Here is a 23919-nt window from a genome sequence, read left to right as displayed (position 1 = left end):
GAACAGAAAGCCAAGGAGGGCAGTACAGAGGAAAGCAGACAGATATGCAAGTATGAAGTTTCAGTTTTAATTCTCAGGGGACTCTGTTCCTCAGGAGAAGTATCCCATTCAGTGGCAGAGATTCCAAAAATACAAGTTTGTATTTTTGTGTCCCACCATTGGCGCTCTGGAAAAAGGACCTTGTACCCATGCCGTGCACACAGACTACCTGTAGCTTCAAATAATAAAAACTTGCACAAAGATTCAGAAAGAATTATCCCTTTCAACACTGATGCAAAATTTGAATGAGAGAAGAAAAAGAACAGCTGAACTACTGGAAGTTAACCAAAGACAGAGAGAAGGAAAGCAGGATGATGCTTCCACAGCTGCTAATAACTGCTGTCTCATGTCAACTTGGAACTCTGTTCAGGCAATGAACCATTCCAGTGCAAACCAAAAGATTTATCTAACCGCAACCAATCAATGGATTTTATTTCTTTTCCTGATCTCAGTGATATAATTCAACTTCCCTGTTCTCCATCTCTTGTAACATAAACTCCTTGGATAATCTGGAATCGGATGTTTCTTCAAATGTGTACTCATACTCAGGTTTAGTATTTATCACATTAATAAGCAAGGATTACTCTGATGGAAGGTGGGTCACCCAAAGCTAGCTTTATAACAAATCAGGACCTAAGAACAAAAGAACATCTATTTTAAAATTTATAATAATTGTGAGCATAACAAACATCATTATATTGTCTAAACAGCAAAAATTCTCGCTGCCTATATCAGTATTTCAGTTAGTCCATATGCTTCCTAAAATTAATAAAATTTTCTCTCTGTTAACATAGAATGGAGTGTCTATATCCTGAATAGATGCTATTTGCCTGGAGGCAAAAGAAGGTGGCAGAGAACAAGTTCTTAAAGGTACACCATCAAAATGCATCTGAGCCTGAACTGTCACTGAAAGGGGGGATCCCAACCTACTCACAGCAGTGCGAGTTCAATAGTTAGCAGTTTCCTTAAGACAGCAACATTTCTTCCAGGGATGGTTTCAGTCAGATTAGTGATACTACAACTGCAGTATCCATCGTTTGTGCCAGGTAAGGCTGCCACAGCTATACAACCAGTTCAGGTATCACTAGCAAAAGCTTCTCCTCTGAATTTTTTTCAAAGAACCACATGTGTAACTTGTGTGCAACTTCTCTGACTATCCTCTAAAAGGTTAGAGGAGGAAATGCATATTTTTTCTGCAGATGGGCAGTAAAAACACTAATTAGCATAATGCCAAGACCAATATTTTGCTAGACTATATTAGAAACTCACTTGATTTGTCCCCTTTAAATTTTAAATAATCCGTCTGTTTGGTATCATTCTAACTACAATGGACCATGTGACACTGCAAGTACAAGTATATTGGGTTTTGAGGTGTGTGACAAGACAAATTTGCTCTGTTGCACTAGGTCCCAGAGGTTATATGTTCCAGGCTAAAAGCAGTACACTGACCTGGTAGTCCAACATGAGGAGTAATGTGCACCGCACGCTGACATCCCCAGGTCTCTTCACCTGGAAGCCATCCGTTTCCTGGGTCGTGGGAGTTCTGTGCCACTAACAAAGGGAAAAACAAAATTGTTGGTCTTTTTTTCACTGATGTCCATGGAGGTGCATCTTGCACAGTACACCATACCAGAATCAGACAAGCGCAAGCTTTCTGAAGATCTGGCAATCTAAAAAAGAAACCCCATAACAACAAAACCAAACCACAACACCCCCCCCCACCTCCATCCCCCCAGTCATTTCAATTCAGCTTTAGTGCAGAATCTGCTCTGCTGTTAACATACTTTACTTGTTAGGAGAAATGTGCACAATATTTTCATCTTTTCATACATTCTGTTCTAAGATGTGTGCTGCAGCACTAAATCATCTATGATTTTAGAGTAGATTCCTTTAGCAAATATTCTTAAGATTAATGGAATTTTGAACATTTTGAAAATACTTTACATGAGATAATGAATGCAAAGTCCCTTAAACAAGGGAGGCAACAGCTGCCAGGTGTTTATGTGTGCCAGTAACTGGTTTGTACGCAAAGGGTGCAGAGCCTTCTCACCTCCACAAGATGATTGTCAGGTCCATAAAGATCTTTGTCCAGTTCAATAACCAAACTCTTAAAAAAAGACGAAAACTTCCGCTTCTGTTTGCTGAGCTGTACAAGCAGAAGAACAAGACGTTGCATTTATTAGCTTGTGTCCTAGACTTCTCAGTCTGTCTTGAACAATAAATCCCACATAAACCACAAGTGTGATCAATCTAACTGAGTTCTCCCTCTGACAAAAATAGGGTAAGATGCAAAAATCTCAACAGTAGTGGAACAGTGCACTTTTTAGGGAAGATTTCCTTGACTCTTAATGTTATTGAAAAGGACTGTCTTGTAAGGTGAACATGGCATCGTTGTGAAAGGTCCAGAGAACGGCCATGAAAATTACCTCAGGACTGGAGCACCTGTCCTGTGAAGACAGGCTGAGAGAGCTGGGGTTGGTAAGCCCAGAGAAACACAGGTTGCAGGGAGTATTTAAAGGGGGCTTGTAAGAAAAATCAAGGGAGACTTTTTCCCAAGATCTGTAGTGAAAGGGTGAGGGGCAGATTGTCGCTTTGGACTGGTCTCAAGAAGGACATTTTTTACTCAGAGGGTGGTGAGGCACAGGCTGCCTACAGAAGCTGTGGCTGCCTGATCCCTGAAAGTGTTCCAGGCCAGGCTGGATGGGGCTTTGAGAAACATGGACCAGTGGAAGGTGTCCCTCTCCAGGGCAGTGGGATGGAATGAGATGGTCTTGAAGATCCCTTCCAACACAAACCATTCTATGATCCTAAATTCTCTGTATACCTTTCTGATGAATGCTAATTTCTTGGTCTGATTTATCAGATTACAGTAAGTTTTGCAGACTCTCATACACTAAGCAAAACTATTTCCTTTTAAGTTTTTTATTTTCATTCAATTATCAGTATTTGTTGTTTACTGCACAGCTCATATTGTCTATATTAAAAAACTAGAAGGTCTATGATTACCTGACTCTCCACAGAATACAGGCCACAGTATTCCAATTTGTTTCTTTGTATTTAATGCAAATAATATTTTATTTAAAAATGCTGGAAATTGAAAAGCTATGTTGTTCCAATAAAGAATCTCTTTGTTTATTGAAATTTATGCTCTAATTTCTAAACTGAATTTGTCGAACTTCAACTCCCAGATGCTGCACTTTTTCACCACTTCCTCCTCCAGCTGATTTATGTACAGTTACCTCCAGACAGACTGAAAGCCTTGTCCTCTCCATGCATGCATGTTTTCCATCTGTTTAACCTATAAATACTTACTTGTGAAGTCTATTCAAATAGATGACAGCTTTGTTAGGAAAGTCCAGCCTTCCACAAGGACAGCTAAATCCACCACTGAGGTTTCTGAGGACTTCATAATAGTAAAATGTTTCTTCCATCCTTGCTCTAACCATTCATACTTCCTGTTGTACCCCCTAAGAATATGAAGTACTGACTTCTCCTTGTTATCCTGCTCTTCACAAGATGCAATGCTCACTGTAGGCCAGAATTACCCCACCTGTTGTAACCTGAACCCTGCCATCTCTTCAAAGGGATTAATCTCAGCCCTCTTCACTTCCTCCTACCTATCCTGTCCTTATATCTGCATCATCTTCTGCTGCACTCTCCAACATTCCCATTAGGGCCTTATCCCTCACTTGGGTTGGGCACAGTGCCTTCCCAGCAGCAACACGTCAACACTGCCATTCAGACATGTCTTGTCTCAGCTGACGTCCCCAGTAAAACCTAACACCCCAAAGGACAATCTTTAGATCCTGCCAGCCCCAGTGAAGCAGAGATAAGTCATACATCATCCAGGAGCTTCCCCTCCACGCGCAGCTCCCACGAAGCAATGCTGCCATCAGAGTCATCAGCGTCCGATTTTGCAGGATTAAATGTGTTGGAAATGTAAAGTCTCAGTTTCCGCTTTTGCTGTTATGCACATAGAAAAGGAAAATGTACATATCCAGTTTAAGTTCAGGATCTGAGGAAGCTGCAGGAAAGGTGACAATTACACATTTAATAGGGAATCTCCATGTTTTGTACAGCTACACTGGTTGTATTATAATTTAAGATTCTGTTATGTATGAAAATACATTGAAGAGCTGAATCTGAAAATTCCTTTCAAAAACTCTTGGTTATATAAACATGCTGAAATTCACTGTAAATGGAGGAAGACAGGAGGTTGCCATGCCTAAGAAGTGATACATTCTATATTTCTGGATTAGATATCTGAGAAATCATTGTGAGTAAAGCATGATATTATATACTTTCTGGCTTCAACCTAGCTAGATTGCTAAAATTCAGCTGCAACTCTATTGCAACACAAATGTCTTTCATAGTTGCACAGTTCAGATTTGTAAATGGCAGTCACAAATACAGCTCATACTGCAAACTACCTGCCAGACACATCTCTGCCCATCTGCATTCTGCCATCATGCAGCATCTGGTAGCAATCCTCCTGCAGACACACCTGAACACACTGACACCGGCTGCCTTACTCTCCTCTTCACCCCACCTGCCTTCACCCTGAGCAAACATGCTGCAGCTCCAGCTTGCTGGGAGACCTGAGTGAAGGTCTGCTTCATCCCTAACCCAGGTGCTCAAGTCTGACAGAGATACAATCATGCTAATACATTGTTATTTTTACAGACCACCTGAAATTTCCCAGTCACTATAGTGCCTTATGGCTGTCATTTCTCAGTGCCCTTCCTTCCACGCATCATGTGGAAAACCCAGCTATTAAATCTGATGCATTTCCAGAAAAGATTGTTATCAAAAATTACTTTGGGACTCTAATCTCCAATACCTATGTAGAATACAATGTCAAAAAGGCTACAGTTGTCAAGTTAATGCCAACAAAACAAAGCAAGAAAGGCACAATTTCGTAAAGCTTATACACACATAGGAGGGAATGAAGTTACATACAGCAGATTATACAGCATAATCTGGCATAGAGGAATGGGGAAGGCAGAGATTTACGGCTGAAGAGGTACAGGAAAATTACTGCATTTTGCCAGATCTGGAGAAGACAGTGACAGAGAGGTTTGATAGAAATGGAGTGTCGACAGTATGCTCTGACAGGGAGCAGGATTTTCCAAAGTGCCATCAGTCCAGAAAATGACAGGTTTACACAGATAAGAAGAGGCAGATTAGCAGAAAAACATTCTTGTGAATCCATGTTTTCTTCATCCTTTCCCACAGGATTTCTGTTGCCAAAGTGCTATTTCATAATATAATTATTTTAATGAGCCCAAATCTCTGTTTAGTGTGGTGGATTTGTGAAGGGCTTCACATTTCTAAACTCAAAACTCTTCAAATTACCCCGAACATTTTATGCACCATTCCTAAATTTTATCCCCACCTGGATTACTTGCAGAACTGTATCTACATACACAAGCAGGCTTTTACTTAATAGACATCTAGTGTCACCAGCACCACCGTCTCCTTGTAAGAGCTACCTGGGAACAGTTCTGCTCCCAGACATTTTGGGAGGCTGTTTCCTCTTCAAGGTCCAAGAACTAGACAATGGCTCTTGATCTTGCCCTACATACCCTTATTACCAACAATGTTAATGCATACTTTGTGCAGTGTAATTTAAAGAAAATAAATTTAGAAATCCCTAGTAAAATTTCAGAACCGTGGCTCTACAGCCAGGAACAGTTACTTGGGACCCTTAAGCTCCTTCTCTCCTACTGTGACTATTCTCCTGGCAGCTGATTCAAACTACCATCAAGCAAGCAAGACACTTAGCAGAGACCCAAGAGTACAGTATGAATCCTACCTGAAGGGATCTATCCAGTAACAACTCCAGCATGCACAGCTATACTGCTATCATACGGATGTCCAGTCTTGGAAGATGCCGGTTCAGAGATAAGATATAGTCAAAACCTAGCTCAAGAAAGAAAGACACCAACATGGTGCTGGGTGGGGTTTTAGAGTACAGGCCACAAAGTCTCTTCAGCTGCTGATACACACCAAAAACCACTGCATTTGGTTCCCTCTCAGTATCACTGTGTTCCACAATAATGTCAAGTTCATATCCAGAAGGCTTTCAGAATGACATATTCTTCCATCTCCAGCTGAGCAACTCCATCTCATCCAGGCACAAAATGATAACATTTATGAGCAACTTTACTGCTTTGCAGCTTATATAAAGCGGTGGCAAGAAGCGACTGCCCTTCAATAAATTCTGTAAATTTCTTAGCCATGTGCTTTATCACACAGATCTAAAATCCCTTCTCCTCTCTGTATGGTGGATTCTCAGAGAACAGAAGGGCAAGCAACCAAAGGACTCTCAGTAGCTGGAAGCAAAAACTAAAGAGAAGACTTACAGCTCTAGGGCAAAAAGAAAGCATCCCATTTCATCTCTCCAGACACACCAGAACTTTATCACCCAAAACGGCAAAGCTAAGCAGGGAGAACTTAACAGAGATTTGATCAACATTGTGATTCAAACAATCTCTTGTCCAAAAATCAGTGAATGCTTGATCTCCTTGCTCTCGTACAGTGAGACACTGATCTTTGACTCAGCTTCAGCAAAAGAAACTTTAACTAGCAGTCATATTAAAATGAAAAGTCTTCCCCTAAACCCATTGTATTTCACTTGCAATTTCTCCTTGAGAAAATGAAAAGAAAAAAAGTAATCATATGTAACAGATGAGTGGTCATATCAGCAATGAACTCCTGCAAAGGTCTCAGCACAACTGCTGGGTGAGCTCACGTGAAATCAAACAGATCTGAATGGGAGGCAGACAGCAACAGTGGAGCAGCACACCTACAGCTTGCTCTTTCTCCAAGTTCTCTGATGTCATCTTCACACAAATCAATACAGCTTTAAGTTCAAGTAAATGGGTGAAATGCTGGAAATCTGCCAAATCCTTCAGAAAACTTTCCCTTGTTTACAGTGGTTTTTGGTTTTTTTTTCAGTTTCCATTAGTATTGAATCCCTAACAAGTTGATCAGAAAGTAAGTATCTGATGATCCCATGATCTGTGTGCTATCCCCTAGATAAATCTCCATCAACTGCTGAACTTAAGTTTCCTTCAATGAACTCTCAGGCTGGACCCAAAACCTCCCAGACACTTCCAGGGAAGTTGTGCTTGGGATTTCAAACCAACAAAATTGTTAGCAGATAGTCTACTGCTGACTGACTCACACTCAAAATCTGACTGCCAATCTTTTAAGTAGTATTGTGTTAAGAGCTCTCTAAGTATATCTTAAGGGTGAATTTCTATGAACCTCAACATAGCATAAAAACCTCAAGCACAAAGCACAGAAAAGATTAAAATCTGTGTTTCTGCCTTTGCATATACAGTAACCGTTTCTTTGTCTCACAGAAAAGAAAACCTTTTCAGAAAGCAAAATGAACAGTAGTAGCATGGAAACTAAAAATCAGGAGACAGAAAAACCAATGACCACTGTCTGATCATTATAAAATACCCAAATTAAATGAAGAATGTCCATATTAGAGCGTGAACATAGAGGCATCTCGCTCAGAGCAGCAGCGAGCTATGTAAAAATTTGTAGAGGAAACAAAATTAGTTAGGTAACTCCTGGAAAAAAAAATTGGACATGAACATAAAAATGGCCAACCCAAAGCAGAAAAAACAGTGACTTGGTAGACTACACAAGTATCACGAATAATAAAAGGAATGAGACAATATTTACTGAGTTCAAAATTGCACCAACACATGAAAAACACTTGCAGTCAGTTCTATAAAAGCATAAACAACAACAAAATGCACAAAAAGGTGAAGCAAATGCTACATGGAATAAAATGGAAATTAGTACACACAGTAGTCTACAAAATCAGCTGTAGCAGCTTATTTCATAGTTGTATATTGTACTTTCTCAGGAGAGAATGAGGACTTGTATAGTGACAGGTAATAAGAAGCCAGGTGCGCTGAAAAATTATTTTTCTACAGGGATTGGGAGGAATTAATTTTTTACCTGAGAAAAGAAGACATTAAAGAACCTGAAAGACACATTTAAAACACTAACTGATTAAAGGAGATAAGGTGATCGGATTTTCCTTATCTCATAATGCAAAAAGCAGAATACATAGAATTATGCCACAAGACAAGTATTTCAGAAAAAAACAAAACTGCTTTCTGGCAACAATCCAATATCAATTCCTCAGTCAACTTAGAACTTGAAAGTGGGGGGAAAAAAATCTCAATTCACAAAACTAGGGAAAGAGACACTATGATGGTGTTCTGACGCTACTACTTGTTTTACACCTAAAAATGGAGAACCTGGAAGCAGATAATTTAGTTTGGAAACTGCAACTATACACATATCTGGTAAACTGAATGTCTCACACTATTTCACTGCAAAAGAATGACAGCCCCTGGACAACAGTCTCTGGTTTAGGTGAAACGAAAGTACTGTCTGTGGTGCCAGGAGTGGTGCTTGGAGTAGGAGCCCTGCTCGTGTCATGGTCACATCCCACTTTCAGTCAGAAGACCGTGGTTCAGGCTTTGGGATGAAAATCATCTCAATCTTAAAATTATGGCGACAACTGTCTATCTCAGGGTTACACAATGGAGAGAAATAAGCATTTCTAGGGTGTTATTTATCTATATTATTTTAAACATCCACGTCTGTATGAGAAGAATTGTGCCCTGAACACCACTGTCTACATCAACTTATTCTCTCAACTATGAAGGGAGTCGAGAGTGACTAGCTCACATATAAATGAATGAAATGGCTACATCTATACTTAGAGAAATAAATCCCACTCCTGTAAGTCCACCATGCCCTTAGAGCTGCGTCGGTTTTCAGTAATTCATTCTTTAATGTCATCTACTGGTCTGTTGAGTGTATGGTTTCTGTTTCCTTCAGGCCATGGAGCTTGCTATATCTCAAACAGCCCTGTCTGCCTGACTACCTCCCAAAAGTTCTTTCTTGAATTCTGACCATGTGAATCTTCCGTGAAGTCAGTACAAGGACTCTTGCTAATGCTGCTCTGCAGACAAGGAATTCTGAGACTCTCATGACAGATGAAATCCAAGAATGCAGGACTGGCTGAAGAAGAGGAGAGTACACAGCAGTGCCCAACCAGCAGAAAACTGCCGAGGCAGGATCTAAACTGGAAAAGCTGGCAGCTGAAGAGGGCTGCTGACAGGTGGGGAAGGCCATTTTCCCCTTCATCAGCCGTCCAAACTCCAGGTCTCCTCACTTCTTGAGCCATCCCACAGCTGTCATCTGGTTCAAGAGTGCAACTGTTCTCAGGAAATCCAAGTAGGATCAACAAGCCAAACATATTTTATGCACTGTCCTCACGAAAATAAATTCTTTAACCACTTAACCCTAAAATTTCTCCAGAACAGTTAGTCTTTAGACAGAAAAAAACCCAGCCTGAGCAACACTTGACCATAAATCTGTGGTTCCTTACAACTGTTTCTAGCTACAGCTCAATCACCGTGACAAACACTGTAACTGCAGCCACAGCTGATAACTCTGAGAAATCCTGCATATTCCCACATAATTTCATGCACTTTAGTCAAATTCATATTTCTCATAGGATTACAATCCCAGTTTGAGAATTATTGTTTTAAGGAAAGTATTTCAAAATTACAAGACCTTTGATAAGAGATGGAAATGCAGAGATAACTTCTACTGCTGTTACCAATTCTGCAACTATAATAAAATGGAAATACTTAACATTAAGAAAAACCCAAGTTTATCTAGGTTTGAGTCCTAGATGGAAACAAAATTTTCTGTCTACAGTTTCTGTAGAGTGTTGTGCCTCCTATACTCTTCCCTATCCCAGACACTGAATAGCTCCATAGCACAGCTTACAGCTAGGACCTTGTGCACTTGTTAATCCCCTCATTAAAGAGTTTGCCACAGAATAGATAACTTCCTGGTGATTTACGAAAGTCTTCTATCACCTTTAAATATGGCCAGATTCCTAACTAGTTTAAAAGAATGGTGTTCTACACATATCAAGAAGGTAAGACAAATGATTTCTTCAGAGAGTAAAATTTATTATGTGTAACACTTTTTAGGAATGAACTCATTATTTAGACCATCCACAATTCAGTTTATTTTCTGTCTAGGAGGTGTTAATAGAACTTAATTGTTTCTTTTTTTCTTTTTTTTTTTTTGTTCATTTCACATATATCAACTGGAAAACCATCAAGAGGTAAAAGCTTTCCACATTTTATCAGGTACCTGTACAGTGACAAAGCCAACAGAATATTGATCTTTGTTGACACAGACAAGAATGATAGTTTTATGTCATGGCAGACATACAGCTACAAAACTCTTCATTCTATGGGCATTATTTGAGGAATAGAGTATGAGCTATCCAATACAGTCACAAGAACTTAAATGAGACATGAAAATAAATTGTACACAATAAGAGTGGGCAAAAAATGTAACAGACTGCCTGACAAGGCTGTGAAACCTCCATCCTTACAGATTTTCAAAACTCAACTAGGCCTTGACAGCCCTGTTTCTGGCAGAAGGTTGAACTAGATAACTTCCAGTTTCCTCCTATCTAAACTCTTCCATGATTCCAATGAATAGGCTCAGAAAACTTAGAAAAAAACCTTTTCAGTGGGAAGTTAGGAAGAGTGAAGTAATGAACGTATCTAACAGAAACTGCAGAAAATGTCATCCATTCTTTTCTTACACAAATAATAATTTCTGTAAGTAATTCTTCCCATTGTATGTTCTGTTATTCCACAAGTTCCATTTTTGACCAAATTTGAATTGGAAACATAATACATATCTTCAGCACACCCCTCTAATCTCTTATTTTCTCATTTTTTAGCATTTTAATACAAAGTTCCCAAACTAGTGTTTATCTATCGGTTATTTATCCTTAGGCTATTATTCCCCTTATTAAAGACTTCCAGAAGCTAGAGCTGGTACTAGCCACTGAATTTTCTCTACCACTTTTCTATTGCTGATTCCCAGCTGATCACTCTTAGGAGCTTTGTCTAACCAAAGCATTTCTGCTCATGGGACTTTTCCTTGAAAAGTATTTCCATCATTTACTACAAGAATTACTTTCCTCCCCTGACACAATCTACAGTTTTTCCCAACATACCTTCATTGGCCTCTTCAGCGCTTCCTGTATATCCACGCGCTTCCGCATAATGGTCTGGTCTAGCTTGCGCTCGAAGGCCAAGAGATCCATGTAGGCCTGGGACTCAGGAACCAGCTCCCGGATCTGAGAAGGAAGCAAGGAATATCTAAACACTGGAAGCACGAATCTGTCATGTTCCAGAACAGCAACACTGACACATTGCCAGCCCGTGCCCACAGGAGCTCTCCCTCCGACAGCAGCTCCCAGACAGTGGGGCAGGTCTCAGCGGCACGGGACAAGCAGAGAACGAAGAGCAGGAGCACAGAACTGAGGCTAATGCTTTCCGAAGACCCCGCCTGAATCCACAAAGCCTGACTCACGGCTGTTTTCGAGTGAGGCTTAGCTACCGGCAGCCAGGGAGACTACTCTCGGCAATCCACAGTACAGTGAATTTGTCCTGTTCAAACTAGAAAAGCGCTGCATCTCCCTAGACTAAAGGGGGGCTGGGGGTGGGGTGTTCATGTTGGCATTTCAAAAACAAGCCTCACCCATTGTATAAAAGCTGCCACGTAGGATCCCTGCCTTTGTCAGCATATCTTCCTGGCTGAGGCGAAATTGACCTTCATGTCAAAGTTTCAACATGACCAGCCATCAGGTGTGTCAACTTACGATCCTGCCAACTTTTACTGGTATTTTATTACATTAGGTAACTGCATTAGTTCTATTGACAAACCCCTTTTTTATTTTCTCTTTTACAAGGAAGTTAGCAGAGGAGGGGTATGAAGTAGGTTGGAAGCAAGACCTAAAGAAGTGAGCTTAGAAATGGGCAAGTATACCCTTAAATGAAAATGTTGGTTCTTAATTTGGAATAACTCATGCAGGAAAATCATAAAAAGGTGCTGTAAGTAACTAAAATAGATCTACTAGACAACCTTTTCTATTTCTACAATATTCATTCTAGCTTTCACTTATTTAACTAAAATATTTAATGGTTATAATATTTCCACAGGAATTAAAAGTGAGTTGGTGTTCACGTTTGCTTTAGAAACAGAATTAGTTACAGTTAGAATTACAGTTTATATCTGGTGCAAGGCACAAACACCTATGTGAGAGATACCAGGCATGCTATGTGAGAGATACCAGGCATGCATCTGTTCCCTGTTTCTGCAAGGACATGAGAACTATTGCAGGAGGTCATGCCAACAGCTGGCTCTCCTAGCATTGTGTCTCTGACAAGGTTTCAAAGTTGCTGCCTTTTAGTATCTGCAACAGCCCAAGGCAGAGCGTACCAGAACCTCACCAGGCAATGTGGGAGGAAGAACCTCCTTTCGCTCATTTGGAACCTGCCATGAGTGAGTTTCATTTGATGGCATTTCCCTGCACTGCTGGAGCAGCAGTGGGAAGGCATTCCCCAGGCACCTTTGCCTGTTTTACAGGTTTTTGTCATCCCTTTCTTAATAATTTTCTTTTCCGGCCTGAACACCAACAATTTTTCCCTGCTGTATTTAGACAAACTAAGGTTACCAAATAAATGTCTCTTTCAACCAACTCTTTTTGTTTTGAGATGGCAGAATACCTGTTCTACTTACAGCAAGACTAAAACTTTGGGAAAGCAGAAACCAGAGCAAAAACTCTGTTCAGCTTTAGCCGAACCATCATATTTTAAACTGCTTATATGCTTTCTCAAAATGTTAGTATCAGCAGCATAATAAAAGAAACATGAGCAAGGAGAGCAAGCATTACCCTGGAAACGTCAAGGAACTGACAGACAGCTTGCAGAACAAGTGCAGAGAGGCAGTGAGTGCAAATCTTTGGATACAACAAAACACCCCAATGTTTTCTTCCTGTTCTGCACAGATGAAAAGATTCCTCAGCTCCTTGCCTGAAGAAATTAATGATGGTGTGCTACAGTCAATTAAAAATTCTGGACTGAGAAAGTACTTTCAGACTTTTAATGCCAAGTTCCATCAGAGTCGGTTTGTGAACCCCCCAGGCAGATGGTGAAGCAGAGCGAGGCCTACAGAGTCCTTAGGATACAGCCTATACAACACAGGTGACACAACCTTTCCAGCTGCTTCAATGGGCACTAGACCCAGGATCTAATAAAATTCCTAGGAAGTCTGTAGAAACAGCGGAAACCTTCAATAAATATTTTTATTCCACACTTTTACATCTTTTATCACACGAAAGTGAAAGGGTTATTTGCTATTTCATTCCTCTAACCAAACTGGAAGTTAAATATTATAAGACACTAAAAAGCATAAAAACTTTAAAATCAGCCAAAGACAAAACTGCATCGAATTCCTTGAACTGCAAATGGCCGTAGGTTGGGAGAACATTTGAGAGAAGAATTGTACTTGCTGTGTTTTTCTTCTTTAGAGATGTGTTATGATCACAGCAGAGATGGGATTTTGGGCAAGATCAAAGGCTCACTCAGGCCAGTTTTGCCAGCTCTCAGTCTTCTGCTTTCTCACCATGGAATAATTTTTTGGAGACATGATAGTGCCTATGTGATAAGGATCTGTGCAGCCTGCCTAATTCCTTCTCTTGCATGGTTTGCCCTAACAGAAAAGTTCATAGCTCCATGCAGGTCTGCACTCTTCTACTAAAGTTCTAACTATAAACACTAAGAGTGTTTCAATACTTAAATTCTCCATTCTGGCCTTTATCTAGATGAAGAAACTCCAGAAAGCACCTAGCAGAACCAGCATCTTGTCAGCCAAGGTTTTGAGCATGTGTAGTTATACTTTATCTTAGAATTCCATGGATAACTGAAAGAGATTACTATTAACATTAGTAAGACAGTGTCTTTCTTGAGGCTGGAGTTGTTTACCTTTCTATTATGAAAATTCAAACATTTCAAACTTTTAAAGATTAACAAAAATCAATTGTTACTAAATTATGCATTTTCTATCCTTGATTTCCACAAGACTTTTTATCAGTGGTGACAAAAAAATGGCCAACTTGCAAGTGGGGGCAGTGAGGACAGCATGGAATGAATGGCATGATGGGAGACAGTGTGGGGGCCCAACCACACTTGCCTGTCACAAGATGTGCAAGGCTTGTGAGACAGAATCAGAGGCTAAGGAACAGCTGCAACACTACAAATTCTGGGATACGAACAACATCTTTGGATAGCTTCTATGGTTGTCACAGTACAACAGCTTGGAAGGCAATGACAGCAGTCAGCAATGGGGAAAGCAATGAAGAAGCCTTCTGCAAGAAGATGAGCAGCAGAAGGAAAGCTAAAGAAAAACCCAGGTCCAGGTCTGGTTCTGCTGCACGTGTCGAAAGGCACAGAGAAGGCTCCACGTTGTCTCTGGCTCCATTGCTCCTGGCTGAGTCCTGTCCTCAGGCCTCCCAGAGTCCCGAGCCCAAGTCAGTCAGGGCAGCAGGGCTGTGCACAGGGACCCTGGCAGGCTGCACAAACAGCACGGCACTTCAGCACGGTAAAGGTCAGCACAGGAAAAGCTCTGCTCCTGGGATGGACTCACACTGGGCAGGGGGACAGGTGGGCATCGGTGGGGTAGAAAACAGGTTGGCAGGAGAGGACTTGGGGGCCCTAAGGGACAGACAACAAGTGCAGAAGGAGTCTGAGGGGTAAGGCAGCCACAGCAAAGGTCAGCTGCAAAAGGGGTTGCATTAGCACAGGTTTTGCCATCAAGCCCAGGAAAGAGGCTCTTCCTTGCTACTCCATGCTGGTGAAACGGGATCTGGATCGGCGGGCACAAGACCACAAAGATGTGACACCCTGGAGCAAGGCCCGCAGAGGCTCAGAAGAGTAGGACACTGGGGGCTGGAGCACAGACCTGCCAGGAGAAGCTGCAAGAGCTTCTCCAGCCTGGAGAAGAAAAGGCAAAAGGAGATCACCTGGGAGAGTGCGACAGCCATGTGGACTGCTGAAGCACAGACAGGGCCAGCCTCCCCCTGGAGGTGCATGAGATTAGGGTGAGAGGCAACAGAAACTCACTGCAGCACGGGCAATTCACTCCCTATACGGAACTGGTTTGTAAAAAAAAAACCTGTGACAAAACAAACAAAACACATTATATTATTAAAACCTTGGAACAGGCTGGCAAGAAATGCTCTGTGTCCATCCTTGACTGGAGGTATTCAGAACCCATCTGCACAAGGTCCCAAGCAAGTTGATGTAATTTGAACCTGTTTTATACAACAGCTAGCCTGAAAAACTTTCACAGATCCTACTGCTGTGCACCTCCAAGATCCCAGAAAAAAAACAGTAAATAAAATTGGATCTATTTCAGGCAGGAACAACTGGAGCTGCATTCTTCACTGCCTAAGCAGGACAAAAAATACCAGTTTCAGCAATCTTGATTTATTTTTTTTAAAATCACTAATAAATAGATATTTGGCAGCTTCTTGAGAATTAAGCTACCCTGGAATTTCTGTCTTTGAGACAGGCAACAAAATCCAAAACCTCTTACTCCCTCAAGTCTGACAAGCTTAATTTGATCCCTAGCTTTTTTTACTACCTATGGCAGATAGACATAACCCACACATCTCACAGGTATTGTTGAGAACCAGAATTTTTATCTTCAGTGGCAGTGACTGAAGTCTGACTTGGCAGCTACTTTCCCTGCTGAGAAACTTTAGCCTACAGCTTATTGACAAAAGTGTCTCTACCACTGAGGCTTCTATGGTCAAAGAAAGACAGCTAAAGGCTGACACTCCTTATAAATCATAACTGTGCCACCCTACAACCCCTAAGAGAGAGTGGTTTGAGGAAGATTTCTGACTGACTACCACAGGGCCAGTAACACAGCCCAATAAAATGGCAAAAGCAATCCATGTTCTTGGGCCTCGTCTCTTCGGACCTGGCAAGCCACTGCTGTTGCTAGGTCCCTTCAGAGGCATCCTTCAGGCTGAACAAGACCAGTTGTCCCAGTCTTTCCTCATGTGCTGATCCAGTCATTCAATCAACCTGACAATCATCCACTGACCTTAGTACAGTTTGCCAATGTTTTTCTTGAATTCAGGATTCTAGACTAGGATCTAGACACAGTGCTCCAGCCCTGAGCTAACAAGTATAGAGCAAAGAAGGGTAATCAGATCCCTCAATCTCTTGGCTGTGCTCCTGGCCACAGAGCTCTGGATGCTGTTAGTCATCTTTGCTGACAAGGCATACCTCCCGCTCACACTCAGCTCACTGTCCACCAGTGCCTCCAAGGCCTTTCCAGCAGTGCTGCTTCTCAGCCAGGTAGCCCTCCTCTTTCTCAAGGAAGAACATTTGACTTGGTTGACTTTCATAAAGTGCTTGTTGGTTCATTCCCCCAGCATGTCCACAAGCATATCAACTGGTTTCCCCACCCAGTGATCAGCGTCATCTGTAGATTTTATAAGCAAGCACTGCACTGCCTCCTCCAGTGGCAAAGATGCTGGACTGAACAGCTGCTATGACACATCCCTGCAGCACTCTGATGTCAGTATCTTCATGGCCAAGAGCAACCATTAGCCACCTTCTCAGCCTCATCATCCGCCCACATGGCTGTCAGCCCATTTAGACCAAAATGTCCCAACCTGAATACAAGACTATTATGTATGAGAGAGTGGCCTTGAAAGGACATTGGCCAGTTCTCTCAGCTCCCTCATATGTAGCCTGTTGGATACCATGGAGTTGCACAGGTCAAATTTCCTCAACTAATCCCTGGCCCTATTCCCGTTCACTGTTGCCTGTTCCTCTGGGATGTGTTCACTGATCACAGGGCATGGGAGGCATCATTAGTGCAGACTGAACAAAGAAGGCTTTGAGTGCTTCAGACTTATTGTCTCTGTCATCACTGGATCACCCAGCCCACTCAGCATGGAGCACACATGTTCCTTGGTCAGCCTTTATTACTAGTGCAATAGTAGAAGCTTTTCTTGTCCTTGATGTCCCTTGAAGATCTCAACTAGAGCTGAGCTTTGACTTTGATGATACCATTCTCTGCATGCCCAGGCAATGGTTCTAAACTCTTCCTTTGCAGCCTGTCCCTGCTTCACTTCTTGTACATTGCCTTTTGACGTTGGGACCACCATTGTGATTACCCTCTTCTGGGCTCCTCATAAATCTGCTCATTTTCCTGAATTTAAAACAGGCTGCTCTTAAATGTCCTTAAAGACCTCCCAGCTTCCTTAAGCCACTTTGCCCTTCAGAGCTGCTTCTCAAGGAATCACACCTACCAGTCCCCTGAATAAGCCAAACTCTACTTGTCTAAAGTCCAGGGTTTGTACTTGACTACTCTCCTTCCTCATCCCCGGCAAGATCTTTAATTTCTTTATTTCACAGTTGCTATATCCAAGGCTACCACTGATTATCACACCCCTAACCTCTTCTTTCTTACATGAAAGAATGGCAGATACAGGTGTTCCTCACCTCTGGTTGGCTCAGATGGAGAAAGAGGTGGACAACAGCCATGCAGTGACCAACCCACAGCAGGACAGCTATTATAGCATGGGATCTGTGCAAAGAATTCCACATGGTGGTCAGTGAACAGCAGCAGCAAAAATTGACTAAATATTTGTGCAAAGTTAAATGAAGCAGAGAAGATGAAAAGGAGAGGACAGGTGTACAAAACCCTGTCAGCACAGCTAGACAAAAAGTCCTCAGGAATTCAGGGCTGAGTGAGAAGAACAGCAACCAATACTGAGACAAGCACACCACTGAAGGAGAGGCAGTTTGCTGTTTCAAAGTTGCACTCTACTCAGCAAGTTAAACAAGGAAAAACAGAGATGAGCACAGCTATGCAGCCAGAATGGTTTTCACCTGAGATTCCTGCATCAGAATGGGTAGGCGAGAAAGCCAAAAAAACAGAATGGTGGATCACATTCACAGCTCCCTGGGAAAAAATGCAATGACTCAATACTAAGAGAAAATAAGACTGACCAGAAGCAATGAGGAGGCAAGGCCTGGAGAAAGAGGTACAATCTGAGGTGCAGTCATGTGTCCCTACTGACAGTTTGTGGTCTGAGGTCGAAATTGAGGCACAACTGCGAAACCTAGGTCACAAGGGTAGCATCAGCTCCAGAGATTTAGGTTCCAGTCATGAATGAAGATGCCTGTGAACTTCTCCAAAACTGAATGAGGGTTTCAGCAACAGCCAGGTGTGAACAAGGGAAAGATCCAGAAGTGAGGAAAATAGGGCAGGAAGGATCCTGCTGGACAGAAATGGAGTCAATGTTAAATACACTATAAAAAATGCTAAGCTTTGTTATGTTACAGTATGTCAATGTAAGCGTAACCAATGTCTTTGAGTTCATTAAAACTGCATTTTAGACAAAAGATATGCAGTCAATACAATCAACTTTTACATTTAAGTAAAGCATTTGACATACAGTCATAAAGGGAACCACTCCTGAAGACAGAAAAATGGGAGCTGGAGCAAGACCTGACATAGGAAAAATGTGTTCTTGTACAAAAAAAGGAGAGGTATGCTAAGAAAACTTATTAGTGATAAATTTGGGTGTCACTGTCATTGCAAGGAAGAGGATAGTACAGAGAATGTAAGGAAGTTCAGAACTGTATAATGGAGATGGGATGATATATAGCATTACAAGAGTAATGCCTCAGAGTCTAAATCCTGCTCTAATATGGGAATTCATCAGTTGCATATGACAGAAAGCAGAAATACTTGTATTAGCCAATCACAGAATGACCAGAGGCTGTATCAATGTGCAAAGGCCAATTAAAAACCCCAAACAAATAAACAAAAAGCACAGCAATCCAAATTTGCAGTGCTATTTCGAATAGCGCTAAAAATGCAGGAGAGCATTCAAGCATGGTGAATATTGGCAATCTGTAATACTATGTGTAGTTCTGGTTTCTTCAGAGGTAGATTTAAAAAGGTTTGAAAGATTAATTTAACTGTGATCAGATAAAACAAATGACTAAGAGGATTTCAAGAGGGGAGCCTCTCTAACTTGGCAATCTAAAAGTACTTCTCTTGCCAAGCCTAGCAAAACAAAAAAAAAAAACCCAAACTGCCAGATCAAAAGTATGTCTCAGGTAAGAAACCTAACTAGTCTTGAAGTGGCTGTTGTGTCATGGTTTCCATGACAGAGGGAACCAGACTGGAATTGCAGGATGTCCCATGCAGTTCCCTAATCCAATCTTCCTATGTGCAATGTTTGCTGGGTTGAATTTTTCATAAAATTATATTCCTGCAAAATTAAATCCTTCTCAAATAGTTGACCTGGAGTGGCTCAGTGATTCTACCCAACCAGCACGATGCTCCAGGACTATGGCACAGGCTTGACCAGAGAGTCTGGAAATCCAACAAGAAGTTACCTGTGCCAACTGCCTGAGTCATTATCATAGTGAGGAGCAGTGAGCACCCACCTCCTTTCCCACTACTACATAAGATCATTTTCAAGAGTCAAATCTTGAAAATCTTCCCTTCTCCCCTTCAAAGTTCCCAGAAAACATAAGCAAGAGTCTTTAAAAAGTCTATGGGTAACAGATGCTGACTGGCTGGAAAACACTCCAGAGGTAGTGACAGAAGTTTTACCCCATGTTTCACATGCATTCCACAGCCACCAGTGCACATCCTCCACTTGACAGGACAATGATGTGCACAGCATTTCTTCATCCCACAGACAGTGTAAGGGATTTCTGACACACTAACTGCAGCCTTACAAAGTACCTTAACCCAGACAGAGGTCACATCATTGATACCACTACTGCAGCTGCACTGATAAAAACCCCACTGCAGAAGAGACTTCTAGCAAATGTCTTATTACTCCATCAGTTAAAGCTATTGGCTGGCAACAACAAAGATACTGAAAAGCAAGGATATTTGGTGACAGCATGGCTCTGAAAGCATCTGTAGAGATTTCTGACACACCTATGTATGGCTCTACCTATTAAAGAATTATCATGGACTTGGTAAACAGTCAGTGATCTTCTGCTGGTAAAAAGGTTTGATTACCTCTTACACCTTTTAATCTTATAAAGGCAACATGCAAAATAAAAACTGAAAATAAAACCACTCCCACAACCAACCAACCCAAAACAAAACTAAAAGCATCTTGAAATTGACATATATTTCAGTAACAGCCTCACTATACAGGATGTATCATTGTCTGTGAAAACAGTTTGCGTGGGACAGACAAAACTGACAGTACAAGAAACTTAGCTTTCATTATACAAAAAAGGTACAGACCACCAGCAGAGCAGGAATGAGACTTCAACATAATTACCAGGGAAGCTGCTAGTGGCTCAGTGGTTTAATGGTACCTTAGTCCTTTCAAGACTGCAACATAAGAGATCTAATGGCTTACATATGAAATGCTGTGCTTTCAGAATGTGGCAGGAATTACAAGAGAAGAAGTGATAGCATAACATCAGGAGCATCAAAGTGGGCTCATTTCTTTGGATGGCTGGCAGTAGGCACCTGTGAAATGTCACAGAAGTGACTTTGGAGCCTGCCAGCAAGTTTGGGCTCACTTTAGCTCACTTTCTTGAAAACTTGAAAAGGACATGGAGGAAAAGGACACACCTGTCCAAGGGATTCCGAGCCCAGAAAAAGCACCAGCAGTCAAAACAACTTAGATTAGGATGTGACAAGGGTATGTATTTTGAAGCCCTTAGGGACCAAGCAGTTTCTTCCGAACTGTACTGAAGAGGGTAAAGAAAATAAAAAGTATGGGAATAATGAGAGAGGAGAGCAGAGAGAAATCCCAACGTTTAGAAAGGAAGTAGAAGATGTAAGCACTGAGGATCAAACATAGGCAGACACCAAAAGCCAGATGTATCCCCAGGGATAAGAGAATTAGTAACTCTCCAGACAATACAGACCCCTCAGACTCTGTTGTTTACACAGGTTCACTTCAGCCCTATGGTGACACAACCATAAAAATCACAACCTGGCAGCTCTGCTGGGCCAGAGACCTGAGTCTGAGCCCACCCCTCAGGTAGAGCCACATGTGGGCCAGGTTTCGCCAGGCTCAAGGGAGGATGGCAAGCCTCGAGGAGAGGCGAGGCCGCGGAGCCGAGGAGCTGCACCCAGCGCCGCGCTGCCTCCAGCAAGCGGCAGTGCTGGCTCGGCTAACCCAGGCACGAGGCCGCGCAGGCCGGGCCGCTCCGCGCTCCCAGCCCCCAGACAGCCCCAGCCGCCTCGCCAGACTTTCACCCACTGCCTACTTACTTTTTAATTAGATTTTTAAACAAAAAGTGAAAGAATTTTCTAAATTTCCTCTAATTACACTAAGATGCTGAACTGATTGTGAAGGGAATAGGAAATGAAAGCGACTCACCCTCTGAGGGAGAATTTTGTCAGCCATCTTCCTCCTCTTGGCACTGTACATTTTTTAAAGAAAAAAACACGTTACCATGGTGACAGATCTAGGAGTAACGAGGCCACCTGCTAAATTATCCTGACATCTCCACATGCTGGTGCACAGCTGTGCATGCATCAGCAAAAGGGTCTCACCCATGCCCAGGACCTTGTACCCCTTCTCTCAGCAGCCTGGGGAGGCAGATAGGTAAAAACAAATCAGGGCTGTCTGTTATGCATCCTGGAAAGAAGTCTGTAAGTTCTTTGATCACAGCATCTGCCGTGGTGCAGGGTGGCAACATATGCAAGTGCATGTGCACACGCTGCTTCTAGGTACAGGCAAGCATGCAGGGGACAGTCTCACGTGTGGCATGCACAGACACACCTATGCATGTGCACCTCTGAGTGGCTGAGTGCCTGCAAATGGCACATCAACTTGTTCAAACAGACAACACTCATTTATTCAATCATGCCCAAAATTAAGTGCTGAAGAACACACATACATATATATATGTATGCATTTCACATGAGGTATGAAAACACACACATATGCACACCCTTCCTTCATATGTACATACACACTTGTTTTACTTTAACATATTTGCATGAGTGATGGATAAAGATAGAAGACCTTACATTTCCACATTTCTTCATCTTTATGAACACACATGTGGGAAGACATATGTGTGCCTGCAGTGTGTATACATACTGTGTCCATACCCATACATAGGCACAATTCTATAGCTATGCTTTTAAAAACACACTTGTACTCATGTACATAAACACAAATGTGTATGTGCCTGAGAAATGCTGCTGTCAGGAAGACTGTCTTCAGATTCTAATAATTGTTCATGCCCACCAAACCTGTCACCCAGCTTTCTCTAACAGGGGCCAAGAGGGAGTTCAGGTCCTATTCTTCATCTCTTTAACTTGTGAGGCCTTTATCTTAAGCAGGAGATTAATCACTCCGTCTGTGACAGACACCTGCTGCCACTCTGCCATGTCACAAGGACACCCCTCCTTTTCACACTGGAAGTCTGTCATCAGCATGTCCACATAAAAGCTGTTTCCACGCACGTTGGTGTGGCATATTCTCTTCCCACCTTTGTTAATAATGACCCAGGGCTGAAATACCAAATTCTTAAGACTCTTCCCCATCCCCACAAAAGTCAAGGCTGAGGAACTCTTTATGCCTGGAGATACAGCGGGCAGAAAATTCAGTTAAACCCAACTTAATAGGTGAACAATGTCGCCTTTTAAAAAAATGTAGGAATAATGGGAATGGAATGTCACATGGTGTGAAACTCGAACACCTTCCACAGCTCACAAAATGAAATCTGCACAGAAACACTTCACAGAATCTGGAAGTAAAGGCTGAGCAAGCCCCAGCCTCCAAAAGGGCTAGGGATATGCATGTATCTGCAACAATCCCATAGGCTTGCAAATAAAAAGCAAGAAAAAAAACAAAGCAACATCCCCAAACAATTTGGATCTCAACCAGTTCTTCAATAATCTCTTACAGAAATGAGATTTTTGTCTCCACCGAACCTGCCAAAAAAGGACAAGTGCAACTTTCTTGGCCCATGCTAGAAAACATGGAACTCATTTTACCCCCAGAATTGCCTGAAAAACACATAATGGGAAATAACAGGGAGGTGGAAATGATAAAATGGAAAACATTCAACACATTATCTGAAGGGAAGGTACAGCAGAAGAAACTCTCTGAGTACCCACGCAGCACTGGTGTGATCTGGGCTCAAGGCAGCAGAGATCACTGCTGGGTCTCAAACTAGCAACACTGAAGTTAAGAATAGGGGAGGGGAACTTTTTACTGTGAGTCAGGCCAACAACTTTTAGCAAATACTGTCCTCTAATGCTCCCTGAAAACTAGTTAGTGACTAAAGTTTACCTTAATTATCCAGCAGGGGCAATTTTTCAGGTTATATCCACCCTAGTAGCTGAAGGCTGGGCGTTATTTTGTGCAGCCTCCTGGAGAACCTCCTGGGAGGTGCTATAGAATGTGCATTTTGGCTGGTGCTGGGGAAGGCCTCCAGGAGGCACACGTGCTGCTTGTGCTCACGTGCTGCACTCACACACATTCCTTCTGTGGTCAACCTTTTTCAATTGTAATGTGTTCATACTCTCAAGATCAGTGTCCTTTCCAGATGCATCCCAGACACAAGCATTCCCAAATCTGGCTTGCTGATCCAAGGTATATAACCTGGACAGAGCAGGGCTCCTGAAGAACCTAACTTAGAGAGTCATGTTTTACCTACAGTCCCTGACACCACCAGAACACTGCCTGAAGCTGGATATAAGTCTATAATGATTTTGCAAAAGGTAGCCCACACAGATGACTGCACCCTATGTGCGTGTGGATCACACTCAACACTCCAGACTGATGAGGTCTAATGTGCTGCAAAAAGAAGGTAGTTAACCTATTTAAGAGAGAATGCATTCAGCAATGTACAAGGTGGGCATATTTCAAAAAAAAAATTCCACACAGAAATCCTTCTGATTTTATGAAATTACTTC

The 23919-nt window shown here is 42.0% G+C and overlaps 1 protein-coding gene across 4 annotated transcripts in view; it reads right to left on the bottom strand.

Moving 5' to 3' along the window:
- The window catches only part of SMARCD3 (SWI/SNF related, matrix associated, actin dependent regulator of chromatin, subfamily d, member 3), a 54262-nt gene that overhangs the window by 16674 nt on the left and 13669 nt on the right, over positions 1–23919 (bottom strand). For all 4 annotated transcript variants that reach the window (XM_041402378.1, XM_041402377.1, XM_041402379.1 and 1 more), the window contains exons 3-7: positions 21365–21407; positions 11135–11257; positions 3880–4002; positions 2090–2185; positions 1489–1590 (exon numbers count right to left, since the gene is read on the bottom strand). In XM_041402378.1, the coding sequence (XP_041258312.1) occupies positions 1489–1590; positions 2090–2185; positions 3880–4002; positions 11135–11257; positions 21365–21407 (487 nt within the window). The remainder of the gene's footprint in view (positions 1–1488; positions 1591–2089; positions 2186–3879; positions 4003–11134; positions 11258–21364; positions 21408–23919) is intronic.

This window comes from Onychostruthus taczanowskii, unplaced genomic scaffold (assembly GCF_017590055.1).
Source record: "Onychostruthus taczanowskii isolate IOZ18803 unplaced genomic scaffold, ASM1759005v1 scaffold198, whole genome shotgun sequence".
NCBI classification, from domain to species: domain Eukaryota; kingdom Metazoa; phylum Chordata; class Aves; order Passeriformes; family Passeridae; genus Onychostruthus; species Onychostruthus taczanowskii.
The sequence above is the reverse complement of the archived record's forward strand: the minus strand, read 5'-3'. Positions and strand labels throughout refer to the sequence as shown.